This window comes from Bidens hawaiensis, unplaced genomic scaffold (assembly GCF_021521415.1).
Source record: "Bidens hawaiensis isolate Kalapana, Puna unplaced genomic scaffold, B.hawaiensis_p1.1 tig00010854_1, whole genome shotgun sequence".
Classification (NCBI taxonomy): domain Eukaryota; kingdom Viridiplantae; phylum Streptophyta; class Magnoliopsida; order Asterales; family Asteraceae; genus Bidens; species Bidens hawaiensis.
Genome location: NW_027491837.1, coordinates 337,330 through 352,680, shown reverse-complemented (window position 1 = coordinate 352,680; position 15,351 = coordinate 337,330). Strand labels below are relative to the sequence as shown.

The window sequence follows — 15,351 nt, the reverse complement described above, 5'->3', positions numbered from 1 at the left end:
CGAAACCCTTCAACCCGCTAATATGTCAGCATAACACGATTAACACCCCTAGATGGGATTGTGATACTAGATTTAGATTTTTCATCTTATTTAACTTTATGTAATTTTTTTTTCTTTTTGAATGAGTGAAATTTATGTATTCTTTAGTAGTTAAATTAATAAATTGATGTGTTTTTATTTAGTTTATTTACTAATTTTTTGTGTTTTAAAATATATAAATTCAGTTTTGTATAAAAAATAAAAGTTAGTCCATGAATCTCGATACACGATACACATATTTAAGTTCTCATAAATCTTCATAAACAACAATCCTTGTCAAGTCCATTTCATTTTCCATTCTTCATAAACAACAATCCTTTACACATAATTTAATGATTTCTGTTATATATAACATTTAAAATTTTTAAAACAGAAAAAACGATTATCACACACGTATGAAAAAGTGGGCACCCCTCATGATGCTAATCGACCTAATGCCAAACATCACCATGTGACATAGTTTCATACTTTCATGTATGTTTTTGCCTTTTCCAATGTGGGTAAATTATGTTTCCAATAACTCAAAATAGTTTCACATGTTTAGAAAATGAGTTTAAGCTTGCAGTTTTATTCCAATTTAACATTTGGAAAATGGCTTCTACAAAATTTTGTGAATAGTATCGAAAACGGGTGTGATGAAAGAAACTGGATGTTCGAGATATAGCCGCAACATAAAGATAACCCGCTAGAAAGTCTCGAGGTCCCATAGACCACCATTCGACAATCCAGAGAGTATCATAGATTCCTAGTAAGAACCAGACATACAAAGATGGTCACGTGGTGGACCCCATCTTTACAAATTATACGGCAAGTGAGGGTATTAGGGTAATAGTATACACATGTTTCGATAAGTTATAGGTTAAATCGCATACATGTGTAGCCAAAATTGTCAGGTTCAACTTACGACACATGACCCGTTTATTAACCCTGTTTTTTTTATCCATGGTATGCTTCAAAACAAGTATGTTACTATAACTACCAATTTGATTCCACCAACTATGTTCATTTTCTTTAATCAAATTTACATGCTAAAGATCTGGTTGTCTCTTTTTAAATCATTCATTCGGTATTGAAATATTTTATCAAGTTGCAACAATCGGGGACCAACATCCTTCCGAATGAAAAAAAAAAATTTTGTGTCTTAAGATCCTATATGCATGATTGTTGCATTCGTTACATAAAAAATATATACTTAACACTTAGGTAATAAATACTTTTATCGAAAGATAGAACATCTATGAGAACCATTATAGATTATAATAATGATAATTTATATTGACATTTTAACTTTATCTATTTATGTAAGTATTTCAAAACCGAAGACTCGAAATTTTAGTTGAGAGAAATTTGTAAAGAAAGAGCATCAAGTCATGAGTTCAAATCTTAATCCAATAACCCTACAAAACTTGTTTAAAGAAAACTTGCTATATCATAATATTTAAAAATTGACATCGTTATCATCTAAATTTTTTTAATGCGGTTTACAAAGACCGTAACATTTGTTTTCCTTGCGTAAGAAAAATATAAGCCTTATCACTCGTTAATATTATAATATAAGCATTAATGAAACAAATCTGAGTTGGTGTGCAATGTACGAATAACGTTTATAAAATAATACTATAAGGGCGTCACTATGTAACAGAGAACACAAACTCAGGTACGTAAAAAGTTAATTTCTTTAATTGTAAAAAACTATAACAATATCATACTCAAATTAAGAAAATGATTGAAGAGAATGGTGTAACAATTTTTTTTAAAAAAAGTTAAGGGACAAAAACGGTATGTTATTTTTTAATCGTGGATTGTTGTGTCAAAAAGACACATATACCCTTTTATTCTCTTAAAGACATACAACGACTGAATCAAAAAATCTCACATAGCAAAACATGAATCTAAGAGTTATATCAATTACATATGATAATTTGTGTCCAAGTCGGGGTGACAAACACATATTTCATAATTTCATTCGGTTACAAACTCATTTTTCTATTTTTGTATAGAAATAATATTTGAAGTGGTGTATTGTTAATGCTACATCTTTTGTTGATCCTTTTCATGTCATAGGCAATAAAGGAGATCATGATGATCATTTGTTGACATTTCATGTCGATTTGGATTCTTTGAACTCGCAATTGTTAAATGTCTTTTTTTGATAGATAATTAGTTTCAAACTTGCATCATGATTTATTTCCGCATTATTTTTTATATATAGCACGATCAATGTTTCATTTTACACTTTAAACTTTATTTAACTCTAGATTATTAACATTTGAACCTTTTCTTTTTCTTGTGTTATATACTTTCGTATTCAAAATATTGTCCAAAATCATAATGCAAAAATATTAATTACGTGAAAAAAAAAATTAAACCATATATTATGAAAATATGAAATTCTTTTTCTTTTTGGAATGACGATTTCTTGTGTGTTAGACTATTTTGTATTAACCGGGCCTATGTTAGCTTCAGAGTTTGGTTTGGACGTTCCCCCGGGAAACCATAACGCTAACTGCCACATGACAGCCGTTGTGCCACCACAAGAGCATGACTTTCTCTCGTAACACATGGTGGGACGAAAACCCAAGTGGGTCCGAGATTCGAACGGACAACCTCACAAAGCCTGTATTAAATCCTTATTTTTATAATCCATCAAAAGTATTGATGAGACTTTTCGGTACCGGTACTAAGTTTTGAGTTTTCGGTATTGGTATGGTACCAGTATTTCTCGTATTTTGCACGATATACCGGTACCTTTACAGTACCGAACTGTTATTGATACCGAACCGAACATTTCGATACTGGTACTAAATATTTGGATTTTCAATATCGATACTTTTAGTATCCCGAGCTCATCCCTAATTAAAAGTGAAAATATGAAACTCTTGATTGAAGGTTTATTAATATAGATAGAAAAAATATGGAAGAAACACCTATTTTCTAGAACAACATAAAGAAAGAGTCAAGAAAACCGTTGACCCACCCAGCTTAGGTCAAAATTAAGTTTGACTTCCTATTCCTCCTATTCCTATCTCCATCTCATATTAATTCATTCATCGTGGCGTTGGTTGCATTTTAATTCCATATTTTACTCCCAAATTGCTTCGCCGGTATTTCACCTCAATAATAATAATAATAATAATAATAATAATAATAATAATAATAATAATAACAACCGCCATTACTGCTAGCCAAGCAACTGCGTGTTTGTTTCTATGGGAATCGATGATAGAGACGACGGCGGATCCTTCGTCGCAGTCCGACGGATTCCTCAAGGTCTCGATAGAACCAATACCTGTCACACCACTTCAGGTTTACAACCAATATCTTATTCTGTTGACTTCTTTATCAGTTTGTTTAACTGCATTTGTATTAATATTATGTGATTTTGTAGAGTATCCGATCTGTATTGTATTGTCATTGAATTCAAGTTATGTATGAGCGTAGAAGTGTCAATTTGATCGATAGAAAGTTCAGTTACGACCTCGTTTCCATTAGTTTGATGATTATACTGTTATAGTCATTAATTGAATCACCTTTATTTCTGTCTGCTTATAATCATGGCGAATGTGCTTTGATTTGTATTTGTTTTGAGTATAAGATATTTCTGTTACTTGTTTAATCCGTCTGGTTGTGCAGTTTTTGCTTATAAATGTTTAATATTCCGATTTTATGTTATCTTAGGGGAATCATACTGTTATAGTGATTAATTGAATTATTGCTTACGTATCGATAGAAAGTAAAAAGTGTTTACATATCTGCACTCTGCAGGAAGCTAACATGTTTTAGTTACTTACGTATTGATAGAAACTAACGTTACAACATGAAATGAAACGTTTAGCAGGCGCTTTTGCCAAAATTTGAATTGCTGATATTTATATTGTTATTGTGACTAATTGAATAGCCTTTACAATTTACATCTGTCTGCTGGTAATCATGGCTTTGTGACAGGATTAAGAAATAAGAACAAAGTTCTTTTGACTTTTTAAGTATTAACTATTTGAATAAATGTGCTTCGATTCGTATTTATTTTGAGCATAAAACATTCCTATATCTAGTTTTATCTGTCTGGTCGTGCAATTTTTACTTATTGACGTCTAATATTCCGATTTTATGTTATGTTAGGGTAATTTTGCCAATTTTTATAATTTCTCTCACTTAGCCATGATGATACTTATGAATAAACAAAAGTAAAAAGTGTTTACATATCTGCAGGAAGCTAACATGTTTTAGTTGCTTACATATCGATAGAAACTTACATCACGACAGAAGTGAAACGTTTAGCAGGTGCTTTTGCTAAAATTTGAATTGCTGATAATTATACTGTTATTGTGACTAATTGAATCACCTTAACATCTGCCTGCTGGTAGTCAAAGTTTTTTTTGACTTTGGTATTAGTTATTTGAATTAATGTGTTTTGGTTCATATATATTTTGAGCAAATGATATTCCATATATTGTTTAATCTGTTTGGTTGTGCAATTTTTTGCTTCATGACATTTAATGTCTCAAAAGTATGTTATATTAGGGGAATTTTACCTTGATTTATTGTTTCTCTCACCTAGCCAGTATTGATACTTATGAATGATTCAAAAGTAAAAAGTGTTTACTTATATGCTGGAAGCTAATATGTTTTGGTTGTTTGCTGTTTAATCAATCGAGATATGTGTTTAGAAAGTTATCTATAGTTGAAAACATGACTTTTGGGAATACTTTAACTTGCTTGATTTGGTCATCTTCTTTTTGTTATAGATGAAGTTGTTGCGGGCTCAACAGCATGGCTTGGAAGAAGCCTTTCATGTGTTTGTGTTCAGAGAAAAGCAGGCGATTCTCGCCCTTCATTTGATTTGACTCCTGCCCAGGTATTAGTTAGACAAGTTATTTTTATGAATGTTTGTAGTCACTATAGATTTTGTTCTTGGCAATCCATACTGTTGAGTTGTTTTATAATATTGAATTATGTTTTATAATATTGTGCTTTTAGATCTTGACTCGATTTGTATTGTTTTTCTGCCAATTGTGCTTGTTCTTGGTAATGTGGGTCCAACATAATAATAATAGTTAACAAGCATCCCAAAAGTTGGCAAGTTGGGTACAAATTACAATGTTCTTTACATATGAAATTCCATTTCTCATCTTCAGAGTGGCTTTCCTCTTTTCCCTCATTTGTGTTATATGATATTGTATGTGATCATTGTAGGTCACTAATATGTGCTCATCTATATTAACGTATTCATGTTCTAATTTAGAGAATAATATGCATCTTCCTGATTTGCAGTGTTTCAGCAAGTCATGTATTTCCTCTTAGGATACATTATTTCTATTATTTTAGCCATGTTTAGGGAGGTAATGTGTGATTTGATGTTTAAAAGTTATGTAGACAGATATGCTTATTTATATATGCACAGGGTCCATGCATAATAGATGCATGCCTGCTTTCATATAACGCATAGTGGAAGTAAACATTCGCATTTACTGTTGCGATCTCTGCGGCTTTGCTTTTTAACAATTATGTGTACAAATATGCACATAGGAGTTAGACTCATGCTTTTTTTCTCTATGTTGTTGTCAGGAAGATTGCTTACAAAGGCTGCAACACCGTCTAGACATCGCTTATGATGGTTCGATTCCAGAACATCAGGTACATATAGGCCTATAAATGAACCAAATGTTTAGTGAACCATATGTGAACTGTTTGGCGGTTATCTTGTGTATTTAATGAACGAACAAACATGAACGAACTTATATTATTCATTTAATCATAACAAATGAACATGAACACATATCTTGCTCGTTCATTTAGGTTCGTTTATGTCTGTTCATTAAGGATCGTTTATGTTTGTTCGTTAAGGTACGTTTATGTTTGTTCGTGAAGGTTCTTTTATAGTTTTATGCTTGTTTGTTAAGGTTCGTTTATGCTTGTTCGTTAAGGTTCGTTTATAATGTTCATTGAGGTTCATTTATGTTAATTCATTAAGGTTCGTTTATGTCTGCTAGCTTACGTTCATCAACATATTCATTCAAAGAACTGTTAAGTCTTACAACCAACCATTGGCCCAACCTAGTCGATATTGTTGTTGACTTTTAAAATGTTGGATATTACTGAATCATCTGATGACTAATGGTATGTAGACTTTAATCTGGATATCCTTGTTTACTTTAATCGTGCTCATTTATGTTCCTTTAGATTATTGAGGAATGGACGAACACAAATACAAACATTTGCATTTTCTTAACGAACGGACTCTTTGTTCGTTTGAGGGTTCATCTTCGTTTGTTTATTTGATTAAAGTTAAACAAGCGAATCATGAACAAGTCGCATTAGTGTTAATTCATTTACAGGCCTAGATACGTATATGATTTATGTGAACGCACAAATATATCTTTTTGTCTAAAACAGGGAAATTATGGTTTTTAATTATTTCCTATTTTGTTGTAGGAAGCTTTACGGGCGTTGTGGAAAGCTGCATTTCCCGAAGAGGAACTTCGTGATCTAATTTCTGAACAGTGGAAAGAAATGGGCTGGCAGGGGAAAGATCCTTCCACAGATTTTAGGTAAAACAATTTTCTATTTTTCCCTGAAATCTATCACTATTTACCTATTTCATGAATCCTAATTTTCTGTGACAGGGGTGGCGGGTTCATATCACTGGAGAACTTACTGTATTTAGCCAGGAATTTCCCGGTACGTCCCTTTTTTTTTATCTTGCATATGCTGATATTAAGAGAGATAAATGTTAAAACCATGATAGTTGGTTTTAATATCATCTGTTAATATATTTATTAGTTTGGCAGTTGTGAGTTACATATCTGGCGCTAATGTTATGCAGAAGTCATTTCAAGATCTCCTTCAAAAGCAGGAAGGTGAGAGGGCCATGTGGGAATATCCTTTTGCTGTGGCAGGTGTCAACATCACATTCATGCTTATTCAGATGCTTGATCTTGAAGCAGGTACATATATTTAGATAATAGATACTAATGTTTCTCTGTAACTTTTCATTAAACATTTAATCATCTTCTTCAAGTTTTGTTTATCGAGCTCTTTGTAGCACTTGCTGTGTAAATGGTAGAGGTGGTGGGTTGGGTGACCAAACAAAATGGGTACATTATTCGAATCAGTTCCAGTTGACTCATAAACATATTTTATTAGTGTATTTTTGTTTTTAACTGGATCACAATAACTATGTAGTTACATTAATATTCTATATTTAAAAAAAATAAAACAATTTACAAGGCTGTAAGCATAAAACTACTCGTCTCAACTTTCAACTTGGTTGACCCGGTTTGCCTATATCTACAATTAATTCCACTGTGACCCATTTTACCCTTGGGGATAAGCCATAACCCCAATCCTTTAGGTAAAGTTGCATTAAACTATTTTAAATTGGATTCTTACAAAGATTTTTAAAATTTGTGATCCTTTGCATACTTATAGTGTTTTTACCGCGCAGTAAAACCACGAACCTTTGTCGGAGCGACCTTCCTGAAATTTCTTTCAGGTATATGTGGCCACTCATTTTAAATGTCTCCGCTTTATTTATTTGTTTATTTTTACAAAAATTAATAGTTTCTTTTCCTACAGAAAATGAATCAGCATTTGACCTTCTGTATTGCATCACATTCAAGCTACTGGATCATAAATGGCTTGCCATGCACGCTTCTTACATGGATTTCAATGTATGTTCTAAACCCGAATCTGTCAAACGGATTGAAAGTAGGGGCGTAATTGAGCCGAGCCTGAGCTCGACTTGTTTAACTTACAGAGAGCTCAAGCTCGGCTCATTTCGAGCTCTATAGCTCATGCTTGGTTCGTGAGTAGTTTTTCAAGTTCAAGCTCAAGCTTGGCACATTTATTATTATTAATTAATCTATATATATTTATAATTATCTTATATATATTTAATTTAAATTTAATATAAAAATGATATTTATTTTTAGTTATTTCAATCATAATCTTATATGTAATAATAATTGTTAATTAAATATAGGTTAAACATTTGTGTAAATAAATGGCTTACTTAGTGAGCCAGCTCGAGCTTGATAAGTGAAGCTCAGGCTCGGGCTCGTTTATTTAACAAGCTTATATTAGACTCGAGCCCGATTAAGCTTGGCTCGATTCAATTCGATTAGAGATTTTAGCGATCTAATCCTGAGTAGCTCACGAGCGACTTTGCTCGTTTACAGCCCTAGTTGAAAGTCAACCAAAGTCTATTTTTAATGCATACAATCTCTTATATCAGTTTTATTCAAATATCTATTATTACTATTGAAATTAGATTGCTTATGTTATCATAATTAGCATTCCTTGATACAGGCTGTGATGAAATCAACACGCCGCCAGTTGGAAAGGGAGCTTTTACAAGACAATGTGACTCGACTCGAGGACTTACCTTCGTATCGTCTTCTTACTCGATAGCGTTTAGTTAATTCATCCAGTTTGATTCGAACCACGAGCGTTCTGTTTTTTCGTAATTAGTTCATAGTTTCTTGTCAGGATGATATAGAGGTGCTTCCGTTGTTCATTTGTTCCAACTTTTTTGAACAATTTTACAGTTCTTACATTTCAAATTTAAACCCTATAGTTTTCCACTTTGTTCACTTACTAGAAAACAGTTTACATCTTTTCCCTCTTTTTTGTATAAGAGAAGTTATACAGTTCGGTTTGCAATCAATCGAACCGACCAAACTATTTAAACTGAGCTAAATCGACTGGCTCGGCTGGGCAAGAGTTACAGTTCGGATTACGGTTTGAAAAACTGGGTTTCACGGTTGGAACTGGCCGGATAAACCGAGCTGGCTGAGATATTAACAAGCAATATTTTTATTTGAATTTATGTAATTATGTTATTGATTTTTTTTTCATGTATATGAATCTTGTGATTATAAAACTTCAATTTTTTATTAAATCACGTATAGATTATTAATCAAGTCAATTATGTGCTAAAATAAAAGCGGACTAACTAGTCATTACAAATGGACAGAAGGATTCTATGAGGCTTCACTGTTTTTTAGGATTGGTTAGTGGCTACCAAACCACGACGAGTAGTGGGGTCCTTAGCTAAGCTAAGCCTTAGCCATATCTTATTAAAAAAAATAAAATTAAAAAGTTTTTCGCTATAAGCCTCTTTGGTGCTTAATAGGTAAATGTACAATCTTGTTTTTATGAAGATTCAAATATCCTGAAAATATTGCAAATGATACTGTCTTGTGTCAAGAAAAACCAACCCAAGGAGTCAAATCGAACTGTTTTTCAAACTGTTTTGGCCAAGCCAGCCCGACCCACCCGCCTACGCACCTAACCGGTTTGGTATAGCTTATTCAAAATTGTAATTATCGGTTTGGCCTAGAAATCCTGACAAAACCCTAAACATCCTTGGTGAAAATTAAAAAAAAAAGTTCAATTTATGTGTTGAATTTTTGTTGGACTGCTTAATTCTGTGCTATAAGTACACACATAAAATTGTGGCATTCATGGGTCTTCATATTGTTTACAAACGTTTGTTAGGTGATGGCCGTCGTTTGAATAAATCAAAAACCTAATTATTCTAAATAGTTAGAGTAAGTAGGGTATCGTATCACAAGGAGTGTGTGGTCAATGTATTCGTGTAACAGATTTCTAATTATGAAGTGACTGATTTTTAGTGCTAATCACACAATCAATTTTAGTAAATGTAGAGAACTAAGCAACAAACAAATAAACGAGTTGTAAGCAGTTAACAAAGCAAATCACACCCGGGAATTCAAGTAAGCAACCAACAGTATCACATGCAACCTAACAGATTAATTATTAACGATTAACTGAAAACTGATCAATCAGACAAAATCTTAGACATCAACAATTACTTTACACACGACACTGGTTATCAAACAGTCCTTGCCAGTGTGACTCAGTTAAGGGCAATTGTATGTTTTATCGTATTCAATCTAACCAAACAGTTATATGACCAATTATCTAGCAACTGGTAACAGTTCGTTCAGACCAACGTAAACCTAAACCGACCGAACACACAGAAATACCAAACATCAATAATCATATATCAGTCATTAATAACAATACACAAGTGTTCTAAATCACATGAGAAAAACTGTAAATGGTTACAAACTATACATCCCGGGTGCGATTCTAAGAGATTAGCCGAGCCTTGACATCATTGAATCTTCGATATGGATGATAGGAATCATATGTAGGGTCTTGGCACGAGCTAGGATGGTGAAAATCGCCTTCTTGGACTGCTGGAATCGCATCTTGGTCGTCAAAACGGAGTTAGGGTTCTTGAGAATGAAAAATATGATTATAACCTAACTTTCCCGTTTGCACCACCCGTCGCGTACCGCGACGGGGTCTTCAAGGACAATCACGTATCGCGATTGACCCAAAGTCAAACATGTTTTAATCTCCCATCGCGGTACACGATGGGGCCCTCAGCAAGCCCATCGCGTACAACGATGGGTCCTGCTACAGCAACCTTCACCGTTTTACGTGCTGGACATCCCGAGTCTTCATTCTATGTCACAACAGGTCCATATTGAGTACTTTAATGCCCGTGACCTGAAATCCAATAATACACGTATGAAGTATCGATAGTTCTAGAATAAACAGTAAAAACTAAACAATAAACGAACTAAAACATATACAAATTAACCGACCATCACATCCCCACACTTATCTTTTGCTTGCCCTCAAGCAATACTCTAAAGCAAACATCAACCTCCGTCATAGGTATGTAGATTATCGCCATTAATACTAGTAAGGTTTAAGGTCATACCTAGTTTCCCAGACTGACACTTTTTATAGATTGACATCCCACAAATAAGGTTAAGTGCTATAATAAAACAATAGAGCCGCCCAGACAAGTGTACTTTGTTTCCGGTTAAGGCGCACATGCTCATACCACTCGTAATATAACATCTCTCCTCTCGGTTTAATATATGGACTAGCAAAAGATGTGCCAGTATCACTCTGCTCTCAATATCACTCATAAGCAAGTATTCATACATAAAGCTGCTTTGACACAAATGCAAATCAAGAGGTCTTAAAACGGTTGTAACGGGGCCAGGTGTAAGGGTATGGAAGGGAAATATTTAAGTAGCTCAAACGATTCGACCCAGCTTATTACAAAACATCTAAATAAACGAAACTACCATACAACTGACTGACTGAATATATACCTCTAAATAAACAACTAAATACATACTGATTTCACAATTTTTTATTTTTTATTTATTTTTTATTTTTTTATATATAGACGAACTCAACAAACTACTGAATACATAACTGAATATAAACAGACATCATTTTGGCTTTTTCCACAATTTTTTAAGCATAATAACGTGATGCTTAATAATGGAATAAATACAAAAACAAAAACAAAAACAAATACAAATAAAATTACAATTACAAATAAACCTAGTAAGCCAGATCGTCTCGTAACATAATGTCAGGGTTAAACAAACGAAAAATAAGTCCAAGAAATGTTTTCTAAGGGACCCAACCCCCCGCCCCTCACATTACCCACGCTCATATGTATAATGTATGAGGCCCAACCCCCCAGTACCCACACTCTCGCTCATCCAGACGAGGCTTAACCTAATTTGCCTCTATCACTTTTGCATTTTCCAACTACTATCCCGTAATCCATGAACATCAGTGAAAGCACTCAAATGACATGTGTGTACTATATATTATATGTGTATTATATATATTTGGGTCAACTCAAACACGTACCGGAGGAATAGGGTTGACGATATAAACATGTGTACCTGTCCCCATGACTCGTTATCCCCGCCTAAACGACCCCATTTTCAACTTCCCGTTATTAAAACATTTGTGAGTAAGACTAATGAGAAGCCGAAAAACCAACCATGACTAGAAACCTATGACTTGGCATTAATGGCAATAATTAACAGTTAACAACTTTGGTTTCTGAACACTCTTCGAGGTACTATCGGGCTAAAAATTTTCAAATTTCCCCCATCCCCACACTTGAGGTTTTCATTGTCATCAATGTAAGAACACCAAACATTGTTCTCAAAGTTAAAAATGATAAACGATTAATGAACATTTGATGGACGGGGTTGAAATTGACTTTTTGACTATTAAGCAATTTTAAAATTTCGGGGCTCACATGTGGCGGTTCTACTAACAATTATACAATTACACTTTTAACGTTTAAAGTAATAAAAATAAAATTAAATTATGAAACTGAAATCACCTGAAATCAACGTGACTGGAGAAGGACCAGTCGGCTCGTGAACTCTCATAAACACTCGTATACTCTCGTCTCATCCAATTACCAAACTGACAATCGAACCTGCAAAATCTCGAGATGTGTAGAAGCAAGCTTCTCACAAGTGTAAGACATAGGTCTTTGAAAAGTTATGAAAATGAATATTTGTTAATTTTATTAAAACAATTACCGAGCCAAATTAAGTCGTTTCATAATAAATTCTGTTAAATTAGTTAAAAACTTTAAAAGACCTAACTCACTTTCGTAGGAATCACGATTGCATTTAGCGTATGCAACAAGCGTTGTAAACCCCCCGGTAGCCCGAGAGGACGAGTGGGGTCTCGTGATGGTTTATAGAGAACTACACCCACAAAGTTCGATTACAACAACATATACAAATAAATCAAACACAGCAGCAATCAAAAGATATATAAACATAACGCCCAACCAGTTACCCATACATGAATCCCCAAAATATAATATAAGATAATACAGACCATGATACTAATAAAAACAAAATAAAGTGAAAAAGGTAACCAGAGAGCTACTGTGCTGGTGGATCATCAGCTGCCTCGTACTGCGGATCCACTGACTGCTCCACTGTAATGATCAATGACTGTGGGATCGGTACCTGTGAAGCAAAAAACAACAAACGAAAATACTCATCATACCGGACCCGCTGTGCCCTATGCTCCTCCAGGATCTCCGACTGCAGCTGATATATCATAGCCAATGTGATGGGCTGCTGCGGCTGGCGTGAGGAAGATGCTGATGCCTCTTGGAGTGGATGCTGCTGCCGAGGTAGCATGATATGTGGAGTCGGGCCACGCTGCCGACGTGTCAGAATACCTCTCTATAGAGAAACTGCAGCCTCGGATCCCTCTGGTGGTGGTATCTGTGGACCCTGTCGAACCGGGACTAAAGCTAGTGGATCATGCTCCTCAACGATCCCGACCCGACGGGCCTCCAGTAGACCGAACATGCCCATAACTGGTCCGATCGTAAAATATCCAACCGGATAACGCTCAAATACCCCAAGTCGCTCGGCGATCCTCGTAATATAAGGCCCTAATGGTAAGCGTGCCGAGGATCCCTGAAGTCTGCTACCCCGAGCGAATGACGTGAGCAGGATCATCGCCATATTGGCAGGTCGCTGGCCAAGGATAGAATATAAGCACAGCAGATCTAAGTTGCTGCACTTCTCGTGGCCCGAATTTCGGCCAACGAGAGTACAGGCAACGATCCTGTGAATGTAGCGATGGACGGGGTCCCTAATAGACTACTACACAACAACACTGGAGTGGGCCCCGTCGGTGATCTCTGCCCAATACTGGCCGAGCTGGGTCTCCGTGAGCCAGTGCTCTCGGGACGCCTGCTGATGTGTCGTGTAACCACGGACACTCTGCAGAAAGGCAGGCGCCTGAACTTCCTCGGCCGTATAAAATCCAGTGGGCGTAGCAAAATCTGGGACAAACATCTCGTATAGTTGCCGTCCCAGTGAGAATGATACCGCGTGTGGCTCACTGAAGTCCGTGGGCGTAAAGTCAAAGGTCGAGTAAAACTCACGTGTGAGCTCGACATATGGAATCAAATCACACGCGAGCACATCTGCCCACGGACGTGTCAATAGTGTCTGTACCTGGACGTCAGTCCGCAACTGGCGCAGCAATGTCCAGTCAAACGAACGGTGGTGAAGTAGCTACATCTGTCGAAACCGCTGAAATCTCGTATACTCATCTAATGTCAAGTAGAATCTGAGAACCTAATGAGTTATACGTCTATCTCCCATAATATCCGCTGGCTCGATGCCAGCGACAATCTGCACCTCATCGCTATCGTAACGAATGACAAGAGGGTCAGTCCTCTATCTCTTGCGTCGTGAAGACGCTGGTGCATCTGCCATATCTGCAAAATCAATCAAGCAAGTTAGATATGTCAACAGTCGATGTGGCGACAACCGTATAGCATTTCGGTCGCGGTCGTCCCACATAATAAAATAATATGAAAATATTAATAAAATATTTAAAAATAAAAAAAAATAAAACCGAACAAATTCGGGGACACCCTGTGCGTATTTATAAAAGCCAGATTAACCCGCTCGAATGGAGATTGAGTGCGGGCGGGTAATCAATTAACAAATCAAACTTATCAATTTTCAAAGTAACAATGCGGCCCCGAGAATCGATTAACAATCCACAAACAAACACGACTCGACACTTGACAAACAGACTCTAAAAGCAAACAGACTCAAATAGACACGACAAGACACAAAACAAACCACTGACTCTAACTAGCTAACATACAAACTGACAAACTGTCTCGAAAAACGTGCAAATCAACACTGAACCTGTCAGTGACAACGGAAATGTGACAAATCGGGTTTAAGAATAAAATATTAACAAATTAAGTTCAAATAAAAAATAATAATAATTTGGAATTTTTTTTGAACTAATAAAAACCCATTTCGTCACACCGTCACGTTACAGTAACAACTAATAAACCTAACACTGGTCCTAACCACCCCGACACACCCAATAAACCCGATGCATCCTATCAAATTGAAACCCGATTAATCCCGCAATGTAACAAATAATAATCGACCCGATAATAACCCGATAACCATAACGACTCCAATAATCCCGATAATCCTGCAAACCGAACATCGACAAAAGAAAATAATAATATGAACATAACATACCTCAAAGCCGATGAACAAAAGTGAATCAAACAATAATGACGGTGGTGTAGTGGATGAGAGATCGCTGGAACATAGAGAGACGGGTGGTGACTGAGGTGGACGGCTGTGTTGGTATTGGTGAGATAGTGGTCGGAGATAGTAGAAGGGTGGCAGTGGGTGTCGGGTGCGGTGAGCGATGACTGCGTTAGTGGAGTGATGACTGAGATGGTGATGTAGTGGGAGCGACGGTGGAGTGGCATTGTCGGTGGTGGTGTATGGTGGTCGGGTTTGTTGTTGTGTGGTGGGTAATGGTGAGAGTGGTGAATGTGAGAGGATGGTGGTGGTGGGTGTGACTGTGGGTTGTTGGGTTCGCCGGAGAAGAAGAAAGAGGGAAGAGGAGAAGACGGGGGAAATA

The 15,351-nt window shown here is 35.8% G+C and overlaps 1 protein-coding gene across 2 annotated transcripts; it reads left to right on the top strand.

Annotated features, from left to right (window-relative positions):
- Positions 1-3,237: 3,237 nt before the first annotated feature.
- Positions 3,238-8,534, top strand: LOC143536599 (uncharacterized). 2 transcript variants are annotated; one of them, XM_077030548.1, is made up of 9 exons: positions 3,238-3,345; positions 4,785-4,894; positions 5,605-5,673; positions 6,472-6,587; positions 6,663-6,717; positions 6,863-6,983; positions 7,484-7,531; positions 7,615-7,709; positions 8,347-8,534. In XM_077030548.1, exons 1-9 carry the CDS (start codon positions 3,249-3,251, stop codon positions 8,446-8,448), a joined length of 813 nt encoding a protein of 270 aa, XP_076886663.1. In that variant the 5' UTR covers positions 3,238-3,248; the 3' UTR covers positions 8,449-8,534. The 2 variants fall into 2 exon arrangements, with proteins under 2 accessions (XP_076886663.1, XP_076886662.1); XM_077030547.1 differs by having other exon boundaries at positions 7,600-7,709.
- The last annotated feature ends 6,817 nt before the right edge of the window (positions 8,535-15,351 follow it).

What these genes read in the sequence shown, in the direction of transcription:
- LOC143536599 (XM_077030547.1), top strand. Translation starts at nt 3,249, where the DNA reads ATGGGAATCGATGATAGAGACGACGGCGGATCCTTCGTCGCAGTCCGA. An exon ending in TACCTGTCACACCACTTCAG is followed by an intron (nt 3,346 to 4,784) that starts GTTTACAACCAA and finishes TTTTTGTTATAG; the next exon opens with ATGAAGTTGTTGCGGGCTCA. An exon ending in ATTTAGCCAGGAATTTCCCG is followed by an intron (nt 6,718 to 6,862) that starts GTACGTCCCTTT and finishes AATGTTATGCAG; the next exon opens with AAGTCATTTCAAGATCTCCT.